The sequence below is a fragment of the Pholis gunnellus genome (genome assembly GCF_910591455.1).
Source record: "Pholis gunnellus genome assembly, chromosome: 24".
Lineage (NCBI taxonomy): Eukaryota > Metazoa > Chordata > Actinopteri > Perciformes > Pholidae > Pholis > Pholis gunnellus.
In genome coordinates this window covers 4,264,866-4,282,256 of record NC_136551.1, presented here as the reverse complement: position 1 = coordinate 4,282,256, position 17,391 = coordinate 4,264,866, and the positions used below count along the sequence as shown (strand labels likewise).

General features: G+C 45.3%; 4 protein-coding genes across 6 annotated transcripts; 3 read left to right on the top strand and 1 right to left on the bottom strand.

The window, feature by feature from the left end:
* Positions 1-307: 307 nt before the first annotated feature.
* LOC306715375 (inosine-uridine preferring nucleoside hydrolase-like) lies at positions 308-2,895 on the top strand. Of its 3 annotated transcripts, XM_079185721.1 has the most exons (9): positions 308-463; positions 591-775; positions 854-1,033; positions 1,449-1,560; positions 1,648-1,784; positions 1,881-1,958; positions 2,052-2,168; positions 2,262-2,434; positions 2,587-2,895. In XM_079185721.1, exons 2-8 carry the CDS (start codon positions 596-598, stop codon positions 2,412-2,414), a joined length of 957 nt encoding a protein of 318 aa, XP_079041847.1. In that variant the 5' UTR covers positions 308-463; positions 591-595; the 3' UTR covers positions 2,415-2,434; positions 2,587-2,895. The 3 variants fall into 3 exon arrangements, with proteins under 3 accessions (XP_079041847.1, XP_079041846.1, XP_079041848.1); XM_079185720.1 differs by having other exon boundaries at positions 2,262-2,895; XM_079185722.1 differs by having other exon boundaries at positions 341-463; positions 558-775; positions 2,262-2,895.
* A 121-nt stretch (positions 2,896-3,016) lies between these two features.
* Positions 3,017-6,061, bottom strand: unc50 (unc-50 homolog (C. elegans)). Its single transcript, XM_079185373.1, has 6 exons — positions 5,983-6,061; positions 5,033-5,304; positions 4,827-4,947; positions 4,581-4,720; positions 4,240-4,347; positions 3,017-3,689 (listed from the first exon to the last, which is right to left on the bottom strand). Exons 2-6 carry the CDS (start codon positions 5,298-5,300, stop codon positions 3,553-3,555), a joined length of 774 nt encoding a protein of 257 aa, XP_079041499.1. The 5' UTR covers positions 5,301-5,304; positions 5,983-6,061; the 3' UTR covers positions 3,017-3,552.
* A 261-nt stretch (positions 6,062-6,322) lies between these two features.
* LOC306715397 (NADH-ubiquinone oxidoreductase 75 kDa subunit, mitochondrial-like) lies at positions 6,323-11,464 on the top strand. The gene is made up of 19 exons (XM_079185759.1): positions 6,323-6,404; positions 7,227-7,303; positions 7,402-7,493; positions 7,640-7,747; positions 7,885-7,961; positions 8,048-8,129; positions 8,236-8,366; positions 8,461-8,646; positions 8,744-8,878; positions 9,032-9,146; positions 9,277-9,422; positions 9,509-9,637; positions 9,759-9,888; positions 9,998-10,158; positions 10,253-10,407; positions 10,500-10,675; positions 10,771-10,905; positions 10,995-11,067; positions 11,156-11,464. The coding sequence occupies exons 2-19, from the start codon at positions 7,231-7,233 to the stop codon at positions 11,245-11,247; spliced, it is 2,196 nt and encodes a 731-aa protein (XP_079041885.1). The 5' UTR covers positions 6,323-6,404; positions 7,227-7,230; the 3' UTR covers positions 11,248-11,464.
* Positions 11,465-12,034: 570 nt separating this feature from the next.
* LOC306715106 (ras-related and estrogen-regulated growth inhibitor) lies at positions 12,035-15,959 on the top strand. The gene is made up of 8 exons (XM_079185347.1): positions 12,035-12,121; positions 12,290-12,394; positions 13,296-13,352; positions 13,453-13,526; positions 13,659-13,797; positions 14,281-14,374; positions 14,576-14,647; positions 14,905-15,959. Exons 2-8 carry the CDS (start codon positions 12,343-12,345, stop codon positions 15,011-15,013), a joined length of 597 nt encoding a protein of 198 aa, XP_079041473.1. The 5' UTR covers positions 12,035-12,121; positions 12,290-12,342; the 3' UTR covers positions 15,014-15,959.
* Positions 15,960-17,391: the final 1,432 nt, after the last annotated feature.

Genomic DNA, 17,391 nt, shown 5'->3' with positions numbered 1-17,391 from the left:
AATTCTCCCTCTGTCTTTCCCTTGTGCTCAAATAAGGGTGTGATGAGAAATCTAATAGTGTGCTTAGTTGTCAGGCTTCAAAAGAGACAAATGCGTGGTTGCACTGACACATGAGACACAATTGTCCTCGCGTGTTCTCGGATGACTTGATCCGCGTCAAAGACGCCCAATAACCCAATTAAAGCATGAATAAGCAACTTTTTATAGACTCAAATAAAAATACTTCAATAGTAGGAGGAGTAAGAGGAGGAGACTAAACACTCCCCTCAAACATGTTTTTCTTTTGCCTTGAGTTCACAACAACAACCGACCTCATATGCCCGCATTGGCCCAGCCCACATGTCCGGTTACATCACCTTTTTTTTTTTGCTGTATAATTAACAGAGTGCAGCAGAGAGATGTTTCACTCCACAGTTGACTTTAGAAAAGGATCACACTCTGTAGCTGAAACTTTTTCGGACTGGTAAGTCAATCTCTGTGCTCTCTACCGCTGCACTGAATGGTTGTACAGGTGTGTTTACTCCCAAAAACAATGGCTTTTTGTTCTGATTGTGGAGGACACATCCTCCTCCTCCCTCCATTCCTTTAAGACACGATGGGGAAGAAGCTAATCATCGACGTGGACACCGGGGTGGACGATGCTCAGGCCATCATGATAGCCCTCGCAGCCCCCAACGTGGAGATCCTCGCGATCACCTGCTGCCATGGGAACACTTCCCTGGACAACTCCTGCAAGAACACGCTGCGTGTCCTGAAAGCCTGCAACCGGCTGGATGTAAGAAGGTGGCGGGTCACAGCTGTGTGATGTAGTGATGGCTCCAGCGCGTGCTAATAACCCTGTCATGCTCCTCAGATCCCAGTGCACCGAGGCTGCTCGGGGCCAATGCTGGGCCACAAGCGCCACGCTGGGGATTTCCACGGGAAGGACGGTTTGGGCGACGCCCCAGATCCAGACGCTCCGGGCCTGGAGCTGCTGCAGAAGAGGAAAGCGGCGAACGCCTTGGTCAAGATTGTCAACCAAAACCCTGGAGAGGTGAGGAGTTGGTGGAGCGCTTTGGGACTGTTGTATCAATGCAGCACATAACACATGATGACAACTGTTTCATCATGTTTTCCCTAGAAATGGTGTAATATATATTTAGTCTGTTATTGATGCTTTTTATCTAAAGGGAGCCACCACAAGTTTTTGGAAAGTTTGAATATGCAAAATGAGGCATTAACTTATGCTACCTTCTAGTGAATTTAGGAGAAATCAGACACAAATAGACAAAGCAGAAAAATCCATGCATCTTTATTAAAGAGTTGTTTGCTTCTTGTTGTTAAGTCTCTTATTCATATAAAGGGAGCCATCTACAGGAAAGAAGGTGAACTAATTGCTACAGCAGATGGTACATGATCAAGAAGTTGAACTGCACGTCACGTTTTCCCCTCACTTGTACTGTGTGCAGGTGACTCTGGTGGCCACGGCGCCCCTCACTAACCTGGCCCTCGCTGCACAGCTGAACCCTTCCTTCTCCAAGAACCTGAAGGCGCTCTACATCATGGGAGGAAACACTGAATGTAGGTTAACATGCGAGTTATCTGCTGTATGTGTTTAACTTGACATTGTGATAATGACGAGAGATGTGTGTGTGTGTGTGTGTGCAGCCAGGGGTAACACCACAGTGTGCGGAGAGTTTAACTTCGTGGCTGACCCCGAGGCGGCCTACATCGTGTTAGACCGCTATATCTGCCCCACCTACATCGCCACCTGGGAGTTCAGCTGCAGGAGCAGCCTGCCGTGGGTCTGTATTTAACCACAACAAGACAATTAGTTGAGTCACGCCAGTGTTGCGGAATGCAAAAAGACGAGCGCTTGACTTCCATCCCGTCTCCCTCAGGCTTTCTGTGACACTTGGCTGGCCCAGGACACGGACAAGGCTCGTTTCATGGAGAAGATTTCCCTCCACACCAGGACGGTACGACGGTCGTTTCATTTAAAAACACTGAAATATAGAATTCCGAATAAAATGTCACTTGTGTGTCTCCTGTTTGTTTTTTGGTGACTGCAGATGGTCCAGACTGATCGGTATCAAAAGGAGCTGGTCTCAGGACCCGGGTTCAACACCTGTGACACCTACGCTTTGGCTGCAGCCATCGAGGACACCCTGGTGACGGAGAGCGAAGAGGTTAAAATGCTGCCTTCACCCCGTTGGACGCTGGCATGTTCAGACCGTTTTTAGCCGGAACAAATCCAAAGACTTCTCGTCTTCCTCCTCCAGGTTGCGGTGACAGTGGAGCTGGAGGGGAAGCACACCCGAGGCATGATGGTGCTGGACCACATGGGCCTGCTGAAGAAGAAGCACAAGGTCTTCATCATGAAGACCATCGACATGGAGAAGTTCAAGCAGCTGTTGACGAATGCACTGAAATAGCATGACGTCTGTTAAACAGGTACGCACATTAAAAGGAGCGGATGATCTGTGTAGTTGATATTTTCTTTAAACATTTGTGTTCATTGGAAGTGGATTGACTGATGACTCATTCGTTATGTTTGTGTACACATTACAAATATCTAATCTTCTGTGTTTGTTCCTCTTCATCGGGGAGATTATTCCCACTTGTGGTGGAAGACTCGGAATGGAGGTCGTCTCCGATCTTTTTTTCATATTTCCTGTTAAGTATCTTGTTTTTCTGCTTTTCTATTGTATTCTATGGGCTTTGAGATACAGTATCTCATATCAAGGATGTTTTTATTTCTATTATTAAAGGTGTAATTGGTTTTTTCATTGGTTGTTGCCGCCGTTAACTCGAGTATAAAGAAAGATGTGGATGATTCATATCGTGAGTTGCTTATAAACTATGAATTTGTGTACGTGTGGTTCTTTTAAAACAAATAAATGAGTTGATACTGTGTGTGTACAGTCTCTGAACTATTTCCTTATAATTAAGAGAATGTAATGGCAGATTGTTGCTGATGGTTGTTATACTGTATATAGTAAATATAAAGATAAAGGATCACTACATACAAACAGAGTCAAGCTAAGTCAATAAAACCTTTTATTGGAAGTGCTTTGGAATGTACACTTTCAGAAAAAACAGAAAGGGGGGTGAAAAAAAAGTGCCATTCCCACGTTCCTCCACTTTCCTTTTTACCTCCTCAATAACCAGGATTATTTCTTTTTTTTAAGAAAACTCAAAGAAACAAAGCAAATGTTTTCCTCCTCAGAAACAATCCTCTGTGTATATATTACAACCTGCCAGAATATTTACAAATCATACAAAAAGAACAATAAAAGCTGTATCTCCTGCTTTCCGCAACTAGAGTCCAAACACATCCCTGTTCACCGACCTTGGAGCTCAACACAAGAGCCGAACAGAAAACGAACAGAGTCAATTGAGAGTCGACCAGCTCAGCGTCCCAGTTCACGGAGAGTCCACCAGAGTCCTTCCCGACCAGATGCTGACTAACAGAAGCTGGAAATTCATTCTTGACACCTAGATGTGAGTTGGAAGCAGATTTTGAGTCGGCCTGGAGCCGACTAGAGTCCAACCTCGAGAGACAAACCGGTCCTACTGGACTCTGTACTTGTAAAACCAGCAGAGGCCCTGAGTGAAGTTCCAGCCCAGAGAGACGGAGAGGACGTAAACGAGTGCGAGCAGAGCGAAGGGGTAGAGCAGCACCACGGTGTTCTTCAGGAAGGGGAGAGCTGCGTGGAGAAACACAAGACGAACACATCAGCGGCCGCTTTGTGCCGACGTAACAGATCTGTAAAGTCACGTTGAAGTGTGCACGACATTCCTTTATAGGGAACAAAACCGTGTTTAACGGAGACTGCTGCTTCACCCTTAGATGGAAATAAACACTCCAACCAATAAAATGAATTGCTCGGTCTATAAAATGTCTGAGAATGGTCAAACAAATGCCCCTCACAACTACTTGAAACCCAAGTTGCTGTCTTCAAATACGCAGTTTTGACCAATCAGCAGAGTAAACAGCAAACCCTCTCAACAGAGAAGCTGCAACTTGCAAATGTTTGTTCACTTTGCTTCAAAAAGGTCTGAAACAACTTATCGATGATCTAAACAGTTGACAATGAATTGACTGTCTATTAACCGAGACAGTTCTTGTTAAGGACGGAACAAAATACAACCAGAAGTCATCAGTCCAACCCGATCTGATCCGTCTCTTCGCTGCAATATTGGTTCTTTTTAGTGAAGATTAAACACAATCTGTTTATAAATATGAACGGGACTTACCGTTGTAACCTAAGAACGTGATGTAGAGATAATAACTGATGGCGATCAGCCACGTAGTGTTCCCGACAAAGTATCCCACGAACCAGTCTGAGTTTATTACCACAATATCTGAAACACACAAAACAAACAGTGAGCGTGGTGACAAAGGAAGGAAGCAGGTTTAAATCTACACTACATGAATACACATGTGATTATCAGAAGTATCATTTTATAGTAAACTTATGAGGCTCGAAGGTATTTGGTTTTAAATTTAACACATAAAATGTACTAAAGACCATTTCATGCCTTGGATTGGAAGACGTCATTTGGGAGACACTGCTACTGCTACACGTGCTACTCACGGTTGATGAAGAAGAGCTGCAGGAAGTGCAGGATGACTAGAAGAGGGTAGAAGGCATTGAGGTGAACATCGAATGCGTAGCCCCACTCCACATCAAAGTTTCTGCTGGGATGCTTCAACAGGTACTTGTTGCTGATAACCCTGAAAAAGACAGAATACATAACATTCAATCTTAACATTAGCTGCACAAGCAAGGCTTACATACACACAAAAACATGCCCCTCAACGAGGCAAACCCTCTACTCACCACATGAGGGTTGATATGAGAAGACCAACTCCTATACAGTCAACAACGACCACCCACAGCAGCAGCTTCAGAGTCTCCACCACTCCCATGTCCAGCACCAGCCCAAAGCCTACTGTTGACACTGCAGAGGAATAGAGGGAGCGTTGAGTCATCGCAGCACAGCGACACAACATCTGGATCCAACGCTTCACCGGTTGCAGACTTACCGCACAGCCAGATGCCGAGCAGGACCAGGAAAGCCGGGTCGTCCCTGGCCCACTGGTCCTTGGTCTGTTTCCTGTAGTGGAAGTTGCGGTAGACTCTCTGCGGCGACGTGAACAAGTAAAGCATTTGCCACAAGGCGAAGTCAAAGTCCATCTGTTTGAAATGGAGCAGCCGTCGCAGGTACTTGTAGCGCTTGAAGCCTGCCGTGTGCCGCGCGGTGTCGCTCGAACCGAGGGCGCCGTTGCTGTTCGGTGAGGTGGTCGGCAACATGGTGCTGAGTGTTACATGAGAGGGAGAAGGAGGTAAGGACAAGTGGGGAAGGAGAGGAAACATCCTGAGGAGGTTCAGCACTCTAATCTTAAACGACATGCAGATAAACCAACGCAACTAAACTCATGAGCACTGTATCATGCAACATTTTGGGGTAAAAAAATAGTTTTATAACCTGATGCATCACTCTCACTTTGAACCTTAGTCTGGTCTAAAGCTTCCAGTCTACAGTGATTACATTAAAAACACTTTAAATGCAGTTTTTTAAACTTAAAAGCATATCATATGTTATGTATGGTGTATTAGGGCGATATACATGAGGTTTATAAACCTCTTTTAAAAAATGACAACACAGAAACAGAGGATGCTATCGCTAACCGTTGCTACATATGCTCTAAGTTACATTAAACACTTCTAAACTATACATATTTTCTATCCTAAATAAACCAAATACACTGTTTATTTACTGCACGGTATGCGATGTACCCACAACAAGCACTGACATATCAATGTTGTGTTGGTTGACGCTGTGTTTGCTAGCAGACAATGTTAGCTTGTTGCTAACTAGTTTAATAAGATAAGAAGGCCTGGTCGGTTTTATTTGTAAAATACTTAGTAAACGCAGCAGTAACTATTTGGTAAAAGTTAAACACTAAACGTATTTACTCTGGATAATATTCACCTGTTTTTGCTGTACTCCTTAGTAGGAGAAAGCCCAACTCTGGCTGGTTTATGTAGCTATTAGTAGACGCTTCCTGAACTGTCGCGAAAATGAACACGTAGATACTTCCGGTATCAGCCGGTGCACCATGGGAAATGTAGTCTAAAATGAGAGCATCGCCTTCAGTACAAAATAAAAGATTAAAAAAGAAGATCTCCTTCAGTGATGTACATGGTTTGAACTAATACAACATGACTAAAGTGAAATAAAGTATTAGATATGGTTAGTTTCATATTGAGAACGTGAAGATTTTACTTTTATTGTGAAATATTTTAACGGAAGTAGGACACTATTCTATTTCCGCTACTTACGCCATAGTTATTTGACTGGTAGTACAACTGAGATCACCGCTGTTCTGGTCAAGAAGGCCAAATAGCGAAAAGGTAAGAATCAGAATGACATTATGTACTGATGCATGTTTTACTCTATTTGTTGTTTAATTGCAAAACCAGAGGAAATGATCGTGTTTGACCTCATTACCCACTGTAACCCTCCGACAACATTGCAATGCCCGTGTCCTTGAGTGCTCTTAGCTAACTCTGCTAGCATGTAAGCATCGGAAGGTCCATGTTACACGAGTCTTCTCCTGTACACATAAGCTGATAAATCGTATATAATGCTGTCCGACATGTTAGTTATGTCGATATCTTTCCAAATGTCTGCTGTTCGTCTCTGTGCGTTGTCTCCTTGAAACGTTAACTACCTGTTTTAGTGACAACATCATCTGTTGTTGACAAAATTCAAGACTTCCAACACAGTAAATATTTGTATTCTAGACCTGCAGCTACACCTTGCATGAAATCTGAGCATTATATGATAATGTAATGACATCATGTCTTTCCCCAATAAAGCAAGGGCTCTACTAATTTAGCATATTGCTAATTTTGGGAGGAATTTTACAACCTCTTCATTAAAAAAATAGTTATTTTGTTGAAACAAAACATATTCTGGATCCTCATCTTAAAACAGTGTTGTTGCAATAACTTCAAGACATTTTCTGCAGAACAGAGATGATGACAGCTTGACAAAAAACATCTGGCAGCCATGTTTTCTTACTAACAAACAGACATTTTCAACACACTCTTACTAGTTGTGCATTGGGCTGAAACAAGTTGTCAATTTTAGTTGATCAGTACATAAAAATACTCATAATATCAGATTTAAAGTTGACATTTGAAGGCTTTCTTTCTGTTTTTCTCTCACAGAGTCATGTTGCGACTGCCACACGTCGGCAGGGCTTTAGCCGGAGCTGCCAAGAGCAGCCTGGCTCCCTCCAGCACCGGTGAGACTTAATTGCGTTCAGGTAGAAACTCGTGCATTTCATTTTGTCCGGTGTCATTTAATCTAAAGTGCATTTGACCGTTGTATTTCCACAAACAGTGCGTACTTCGGTGCGTGCTGCCAGCAACATGGTGGAGGTGTTTGTAGACGGGAAACCACTGGAGGTGGCGCCTGGAACTACTGTGCTGCAGGTAAGAAACATCAGATTATTTTACTGCGAACATGCACCGATGTTTCATACGGTCCCTTCATATTGTACACTGTATTTTTTTGTGTATATGTAGTTACCAGTAGGCCATCTGTGTTCTTTAAATGACTGTTTCTTTTCCCCCATCAGGCCTGTGAGAAGGCTGGAGTCCAGATCCCCAGGTTCTGCTACCATGAGCGGCTCTCAGTGGCGGGAAACTGTCGTATGTGTCTGGTGGAGATTGAGAAAGCTCCGAAGGTAACCACGTGCATCTGATACATCACAAGTAGCCATTCAGCTGGAAATTGAAGAGTTTTAAACATTAGACTAGAAATAGCTATAAATGCTTCTTAATCTTAATTTGATGTGTGTGTGTGTTTGTGTTTGCTCCTCAGCCGGTAGCAGCCTGTGCCATGCCCGTCATGAAGGGCTGGAACATCCTCACCAACTCAGAGAAGACACGCAAGGCCAGGTACAAATTGAAGTATTCACAAGCGAGTCAAACTAAGAAAATCCACTGTGGAAACTTGCTTGATGAACGTGTTTGTGTCTCATCAGAGAGGGAGTGATGGAATTCCTGTTGGCCAATCACCCGCTGGACTGTCCCATTTGTGATCAGGGAGGAGAGTGTGACCTCCAGGTAACTGTGGATATATAACACCTTGGTTTAGGACTTAACCTTTATTCTAAGGGTACTGCTGTTTTCAGTTTTCTACTGTTGACTCTCCTGCCTGCTGCGTTCTCAGGATCAGTCCATGCAGTTTGGTTCAGACCGCAGTCGTTTCACAGAAGGGAAGAGAGCCGTGGAGGACAAGAACATCGGGCCCCTCATCAAAACCATCATGACCCGCTGCATCCAGTGCACGCGCTGCGTCCGGTAAGTGCATCACAAACATCCACACAGGGAATAGTATAGCAATCGCATTGGTGTAATATATGAGATCACAGCACGGTCATGCGTTCCGTTCCAGTTTTGCCAGTGAGATCGCAGGTGTTGAAGACCTGGGAACGACGGGAAGAGGCAACAACCTGCAGATCGGGACGTACGTGGAGAAGATGTTCATGTCGGAGCTGTCGGGCAACGTTATCGACGTCTGTCCCGTCGGAGCGCTCACCTCCAAACCCTACGCTTTCACCGCGCGGCCGTGGGAGACCAGGTAGGACGGGATCGGACAGTTACTGTTGCTTCCATTTGAAGTTCACTCAGTCCAGTCGTGCCGGTTTCTTTGGCTTCATCTCGTGCCGTCTTTGCAGGAAAACCGAGTCGATTGACGTGCTGGACGCTGTGGGCAGTAACATCCTGGTGAGCACAAGAGGAGGGGAGGTGATGAGGGTGATGCCCAGGCTGAACGAAGACATCAACGAAGAATGGATCTCTGACAAGACCAGGTGAATGAAAGGCCGGGAAACATCTTTCTGACTGATTTAAAGAAATGAAACCAGTCTCACTAGATACACTGTCTGTAAAATAAGTCGAAACATCCCATATGTTGCCAGCTTGTTTAAAGAGAAAGGGAATCCCCCCCAAACGTGTGTCCTCAGGTTCGCATATGATGGTTTGAAGAGACAGAGGTTGACCCAACCAATGGTGAAGAGCGATTCAGGTCAGCTGACCCCGACCACCTGGGAGGACGCTCTTTCTCGCGTCGCTGGAGCAGTAAGTGTTGTTTTCTTCTGTTTTGAATCGGCCCGGTGAGACGGGTGTTATTCACGCCTTATTGTTCACGCATCCCGTTTTGGTTGTATTGTCATATTTGAGTCTGTATGTGTGTGTGTTGTGTGTGTAGCTGCAGAGCGTGCAGGGCAGTGAGGTGGCGGCCATTGTCGGAGGGCTGGCTGACGCTGAAGCTCTGGTGTCCCTCAAGGACCTCCTCAACAGACTCAACTCAGAAAACCTCTGCACCGAGGAGGTCTTCCCCATGTCGGGGGCCGGGTAAGACTTGGTTTGAAGTCCAAAGTGTGTAGCGCACAGAGTCCCCGCGGCCTCTTAAGCTGACACACTCCTTTCTCTCCCCGCAGCACCGACCTGCGCTCCAACTACCTGTTGAACACTCGCATCGCCGGCATCGAGGACTGCGACCTGCTGCTGCTCGTGGGAACCAACCCGCGCTACGAGGCCCCGCTGTTCAACGCCCGCATCCGCAAGAGGTAAACTCGGCGTCGTTTTGTGTCCTGGAAACGGTTCGCAGTTGGTCTTTGCTTTTACCGGATAAAGTCAAAGTTATGTAATCAACGCGTCTTGTCTCTGTTCCTCCTCTTCCCGTGTCAGCTGGCTCCACAATGAGCTGCGTGTTGCCATGGTGGGTCACAATGTTGATCTGAGTTTCTCCTACGACCATCTGGGAGAGGAGACTTCGGTGCTGAAGGAGCTGGCAGACGGCACGCACCCCTTCTGCCAGGTAACGGACTCGTACGCAGTCTGACGCGGAGCACAACGGAGGGAGCTTTGATGCCGATTTCATGAGCTTTCACTTGAAACGTTCCTCTCCTCTCCCCCCCCGCCTCCAGGTCTTGTCAGCCGCTAAGCGTCCGGTGGTGGTCGTGGGTAGCGGCGCGCTGCAGAGGGAAGACGGAGCCGCCATCATGAGCGCCGTGTCCACCATCGCTCAGAACGCCAGAACCAGTAGTGAAGTGGAGGAGGGGTGGAAGGTCCTCAACGTCCTGCACAGGTACAACATGGCAGTCCTCTAAAGACTCATTTCACGGCAAGAGGCATGAGGTGCAGTAGATGATTCCTGCTCATCTTTGTGTGTGTGTGAGCAGAGTGGCCAGTCAGGTGGCTGCGTTGGACCTGGGCTACAAGGCCGGAGTGGACTCCATCAGGGCAAACCCCCCCAAAGTGCTGTTCCTGCTGGGAGCCGACGCCGGCTGCATCACCAGAGCCGACCTGCCCAAAGACAGCCTCATCATCTACCAGGGTACGCACGCGCGGCACAAAGCGTGCACACGACCGGCGGTAACCACAAGAGTGTGAATATATATTTTAAAGATCATTTTTCAACCCCTCCAGGTCACCATGGGGACGTAGGAGCACCGATGGCGGACATCATCCTTCCCGGTGCTGCGTACACGGAGAAGAACGCCACATACGTCAACACCGAAGGCCGGAGCCAGCACACCCGGGTGGCCGTCACCGCTCCCGGAATGGCCAGAGAGGACTGGAAGATCATCAGGGCCGTGTCTGAAGTGAGCAGGAGGTCACTCGCAGGCTACATACAAATCTAGCCCAAGCAGGTACGGCCGTTTTTTAAAAGTGACGCCTTTTGCGTGTTTTTTTGCAGCTGGCCGGCGTGACGCTGCACTACGACTCTCAGGAGGAGGTCCGATCCAGACTAGCCGAGGTTTCTCCCAATCTGGTCCGCTACGACGACGTCGAGGAGGCGAACTACTTCAAACAGGCCAACGAGCTCGCTCAGGTACGTGCATGAAACATCCATAGGGTCTCGCTCGCTATAATGCCCGAAGGAAAGAACGCCGAAATAACTCCGTCTCTGATCCTCCGCAGGCTGTGACCCAGGACCTCATAGCAACTCCTCTGATGCCACCTCAGCTAACGGCAAAGGACTTCTACATGACAGGTGTGTGTTTTTTAAACGCCAGCAGAAAATAGAAAAACGCATAGAAATGAAACATCTTCTTCTTATTCCCGTCTCTCTCTGTGTGTAGACTCTATCAGCAGGGCCTCCCAGACGATGGCCAAATGCGTCAAAGCCATAACGGAAGGAGCGGCCGCTGTCGACGAGCCGTCGGTCTGCTGAACACCCGGAGACCTCCACACACACAGTACAACTCTCCCCCCTCCGCTCAAACGACACAACGACTCAGACAAACTCAGTGTTGCTCCTTAATTTAAAGTTGTCCTCGATGCTTGTACCATACGGTTCATTCGTTTTCACTCCCTGCGAACGAGCTTTGTTGAAAAAAAAAAGCGTATTAAAAGAAAATGTATGAAATATGAATAAAATCTTACAAATGTCTTTACTCCAGTTTGAGTGGTTTTCATTTTATTGCGTTTTTGTTTCCAAATCATTTGTATATGTTTTAACCTGTAAAACCCTCGCTGCATTACCTCACACATCCAAATGTCAGATCTTTCCAGGCAGCGTTTGCCAAATACTCTCCTATGAAATATGCTCGAATCTGGCTTCTCGCAGGAGGCGGTCTCTGCAGGATCCAGAGGTCAGACCACGGCCACTGCATGAGCCGAGCAAATAATTAAGACATTAATCAGCTGTTTGCTTTGGGCTGTGTTTGTTTTGGAGCTCTCGTGTAAAAGAGAGGCCGCAAGTACAAGTTTCAGCAGTGAGTCCAGGACGGATCCCCCGTCATTAGCACAAGTTGTAGTTCATTTGGGGAAATGAGTCGGATGAGAGGAATGACGCCACACCATCAGCACCGTTTCCCAAAACGTCAAATGAGTCCTTTTAGACTTTGGTGGAGTTGGACAAAGTTCCTCCAGACAAATGGCTCTTGTCATATACTGCTCCCGAGAGAGAGAGAGAGAGAGAGAGAGAGAGAGAGCTCTTGTAACTAAACAAGCAGAGAGAAGACAGTCCCATCTCTCCATTCCCTGTCTGCTCAGTGTCTGACACTGAACACCTCTCCATTTCTGGAAGTTATTTCTACATACAGGTCAGTATTATTGCAACCTATAGTGTAGCAGCACTATTTTTACTGCTGTGCATTTGTCTTTTTACAGATATTGTCACATGAAGTTTGTTTTTGCGAGGCTGCGTGTAGTTTCAACGTTTTGTATTCCGACTTAAAGTCGACTCCGCTTCCTCTTTTTCGTCTCCGAAGGTGTTTCCTCATGCGGGGACAGACGGCAGACTAATACTGGACCCAACAGGAAGATGGTTCCAGTTAAACTCCTCATTCTGGGAGCTCAGAACACTGGAAAAACGGGTAAATTACAAACATTAATATGCAGAAAAGAGGGAGACAGGATGGGGATGCGTGTGCACATTTTTGATTATGTAACAGTGGCTTAGTTTGGACACACAATCATGTTTTTTTTCACAGTTTTGCCAAATAAAAGAGGTTAAGTTTAGGGTTGAATTCTGGTCACGCTCGAAAAGATTTTGCCTAAATATGGAAAGCTTTCACAGGTCTAACGTTGACCCCACCGCTTCTGTCTTCTGGCTTGTGTCAAATCTTCCCATGGTGGGAAAATAGATCAGTGTGAGAAATTGCTTTGTGTTCATGCGTGAGCCATGGTTTCATTATAAACTGATGTGCTTATTTTGATTCATTTAACACGAGTAGTGACGTAAGTGACTTGTTGGGTTGTTTTCCTACAATAAAACGAAAGAACAGGACCTCGAACAAAAGTTTTATACTGTAGATTATCATTACATCGCATTTAGACTATTATAATAATATCAGATATATCTGCAAGGGGAGATGCAGATGTGACAGAGGTGGACAACTTCCTTTAAATGCCAACTCATCGCTCTTTCTTCAGCTGTCAAGGCTCAAATGAACAGGCCTAAATAACCTGCGAATGTGTGCTGCCAGAAGGAAATACAGAGAAACCCTCAAACACCAGACGCAGACGTCAAACAAACCGTCCAGACCCCGTCCGCCCAAACGCAGAGAAAGCACTCCTGCATTTGTTTAAACAAGGCAGGTAGCATTACTAAGAGGATCATTTGCAAAGCAAGGATGCCACAACTTACTGCAGGCTGCAGATCAGATGCAAACGTGCGTGTGTGTGTGTGTGTGAGTGCACAGTATGGAAAGGGGATTATTAGTTAGTGTGTGCTTCTGGCAGTTCACTCTGTTTGTGTCTGTCTTGTGTCTCCAGCACTGTGTGTTCGTTTCATAACCAAGCGCTTCATTGGCGAATACGACCGTAAAAAGGGTACGTATGTATTGCAATAAAACAAAGAAATAATATGACCATGCATTACTTGTTACTGACTGGATTAAAGGAGTAAAATGTGTTTGTTTTTTTACCACAGAGGTGACCTACAGATGCAGCCGGGCGCTGGACCAGGAAGCTGTCGATCTGGAGATTTTGGATGTAGCTTGTAAGGTAAATGTTGGCTTCTGTTTGGAAAGGGAAGGAGCTCCATTTGCCAACATGTGTAACCGATCCTTTGTTTGCACCATTAAATATAATGAGGTTTGACATTTCTCAGTGTCTCCAACACGTTATCTCCTCCAGGAGAGCTCTGTGGCGTCCCTGGAGTCGTCCATCCGCTGGGCAGACGGCTTCCTGCTGCTCTACTCCATCACACAGCGCCTCAGCTTCCAGGACGTCCCGCGACTCAAGAAGCTCATCGAGCAAACCAAACAGAGTCTGGGTACGGAGCGATCCAAAAACAGGTTACAAATCAGATCGTCTGACAGTTAAATAGTTTGAACTCTCCCAGTGTGTTTTCACACAGTATATAATGTCAGCATCACTAGTCGCGACTGTGTATTTGTGTTAATGACGACTAAGAGACAAATGAAGCAGCTGTTGAACTACTGAACCAGCAGTGTGATCTCAAGAGGAACAGTCTGCTCACTGTGTTTGCTCTTAAAGTCCAGTGAGGCTCTGCTCTAACTCCAGCTGACATCTGTCTATTGTCACCTTTACACACACACACACCCCACACACACACATATAGTCCATGTATGGTAGGCCGTCCTGTGATCTGTAGGTAACCCCTGCATGCCACAGCATCATCCTGCCAGTTTATCGTCACTATATTTCTGTGTGTGTGTGTGTGTGTGTGTGTGTGTGTGTGTGTGTGTGTGTGTGTGTGTGTGTGTGTGTGTGTGTGTGTGTGTGTGTGTGTCAGTTGTACCTACAGTGCTGGTAGCGAATAAGGCGGACCTGGAAATCGGCAGGGAGGTGACAACAGAGGAAGGACAGAGACTGGCCAAGGATTTAAGGTGTGTGTTTGCACATTTTTTTTTTAAATCATTTCTCTAATTTAAAATTGAAATTCACAATTAACATTTATTTATTAAAATAGTGTGTCTTGTGTTTATATTTCTAGCAAAAATCGACACAGCACTGAATATTGATATGAAGTATTAGTGTGTGCATGTGCCTCTAATTGTGTGTGTGTGTGTGTGTCTGTGTGTGTGTAGGTGCGGCTTCAGGGAGCTGTCGGTGGCAGAAGCTGTTTTAGCTGTGGAAGCAGCCGTGTTTCAGCTCATCAGGTATACACCGGTATATACATATATATATATATATATATATATATGGTACTGATGATAACTGTGACATTTAAAAAGAAAAAATGAATATTGTTATCATGTTATCATATAAATCCACGCAGATAAACTGTCAAATGGGAGGTACTTTATATTTACCAGCCTCTCATATCGTATCTGCGGTCTTGAGACGGTGTCACCTTGTTGCATGTGTTGTCCGATCAGCAGTTGGTGGTGACGTTTTGTTTTCGTGTGTCCGTCAGGCTGGTGTTGGACCAGCAGCGTCCTCTGCCGGACCGCCGCTCCTACATGCTGACCGTTCGCCACGCTCTGACCAGGAAACTGACCCGGTCGAAGACCATGCAGTGGTGACCGCAGCAAGCAAACCACTCACCCGGTGGGACATTTGTGAAACTGACACTGCAGTTTTACGGATTGTAAGATATCAGCACTGCAATAGCACTCCCTGGCCTCATGAAGCATCTTGAACTGACATTGCTCAAGGCATCTACTTTAGAGTTTTTATGTGTCACTGATTTATTTGTCCTGACTCATTGTTTTACAAAGACGTGCACAGGAAAACTTGCAGAACGTACAAACTCTGGGAACAAGAGCACATGTGTGTGACCAACTAAAGTGTGCATTTACATAGAGATACCTGTTTCGGCTGCACTCAGTCACATGCATTATTTACTGTCGACGTGTGCTCACTACTGTAAAAGCAATCATCTGTACCCACACTGAGAGCTGCTCTTCACCATGTCAGAAAGTGACTTTTGTTTCATTCTCCAGTAGAGGGCGGTACGGTCATTTCATCCGGCGCAGACTCATCCCCAGTATGTCAAATACACTGTTCGCCTAAAGGTATATGAATAACCCTTTGATATGGAGTGAGCTGACCCACAATCTGTGAGATCAGAAGAATACATGCCAACATAGCAGCAGATTAAGGCACTTGTTCTTTGAATTACATGATAAGGAATCAAGTATGGGTGTAAGGTTTGGGTGTCCGTATAGTCAACTTCATGCAGAAGAATACAAGCGTCTAACCCGGGGATGAACCAGGCATCAGTCTGTGAGTAAAACCGTTGAACTTGCCCTTGTTGTAGGAGTGTGTCGATGATGTAACAGTGTGTAAAGAATGAAGCTGGCTTTGATTACAGTCTTGGCGTTATTTGACTGTGTTCCCGTCTATGTATCTGTCTCTGTCTCTCCCTCTCTCCTCCTCGATCACTCTGAACTTTATGATCGGCGAGAGACATCTGATAATAAAAAAGAGACGGAGGTAAAAGCAGCACAGGGAATAAAACAGGGATCAAAGCACTGGGCGTCTTTGGCATCTTGTCTGTAAGAAAAAAAGAGAGCTGCTCTGTTTATACACACTGCTCTGGCTCCTGCCACTTGTGAAGGCATTATGGGAAAATTGACTGTGTGCTTACTCCCGCTGTCCAACCCCACAACCGTTTATTATACATCAACTACTCCACCCAACTGCCACCAACCTCAGAACCCCAATGGGCTCTGAATCAGAGGATGGAAATGTGAAAATAGTTACATATTTATGGCTCGAAAGTTATTTATACCAGACCCAATTATTGATACTATTTTAAGCTTTCTATGTATTTTGATGCTGTGATTGCATCGCTATATTGTAGTTTTTATTGATACTGGCAGGGTCCGCCTTTCCCGCGTGTTATTAAAACACACCTGCTGTTACCACCGGTCACCACAGGTGCCGGTAAAGCGACCGTGACTTATGAAACAGTCGAAATAATACCGATGCCTCTGTATGACTAAAGCAAATACGACCATCAGCTATTTCTATTCTTAATGCCTGTCACCGGGTCCGACATGGTTTTGCATCATATGAATTAACTTTGGCGGCTAAAACAGAGTTGATTTTGTTTCACCGTTGTCATATTACAGTTTTTAATCTTACATAGATGCATTACCTCATTGCTATGCGTCCTGCAAACAAAAAAATGTATAATAAATATAAATATATATAAATGATTTGAGTCTTTCTTTCACCCGCATCCGTAACAAAATGCTAGCGATATCAAGATATTCACGAAACGAGGTGGTGCATGGGAACAATACCGCTTTTGTCCACAGGGGCCGCCAAAATCTACACAAAAAGAAAGTTCCTTGTAGCAGTATTTAGTAGTAAATAGTATTAGCCACAATTTCTTTTAAAGAAATAAGAGGATATTTGTAATTTTCTTTACCAGGTTAAAACTATTTTCAAAAAGTCCTTAAATGCGTACAACAAAATATATGCTTGTGAATGCCCCCCAGAATGACAGATTTAATCACATTTGCATTAAAATAGGAATATATTAACATTAGTTTGACTCAAGGTCTCCCTTAATAGCTTTTTTCCCCCAGAGAAGACCATGAGATGACGTTGAATGCTCCGACAAAAGCGAATCAGAGTCTGTTTGTTTGTTAATCTGTTGGATTTATATGCTGGTTTATGAGCTATTTCTCTGTATACCTCAGTTCTAATGGCGCTAGCGTTATTACAGGTGAGGGGATAAGTTGGATGGTTGAGGGGGGGTCTTACCACAGGTTTAATATTAACAGACTTGGGAACAGAAGTCATAAATATCAAAGTTTGAATTTATATTCACCAACATGAGTGGGTGCTACAGTGAATACGCTCCAGCTTCTTAGCAAGGTCAGCACAGGGAGTGAGAGAAGGAGACGACGTGGGGACTACAAGTCATTTTCTCGTAGCGTTTGGGGAG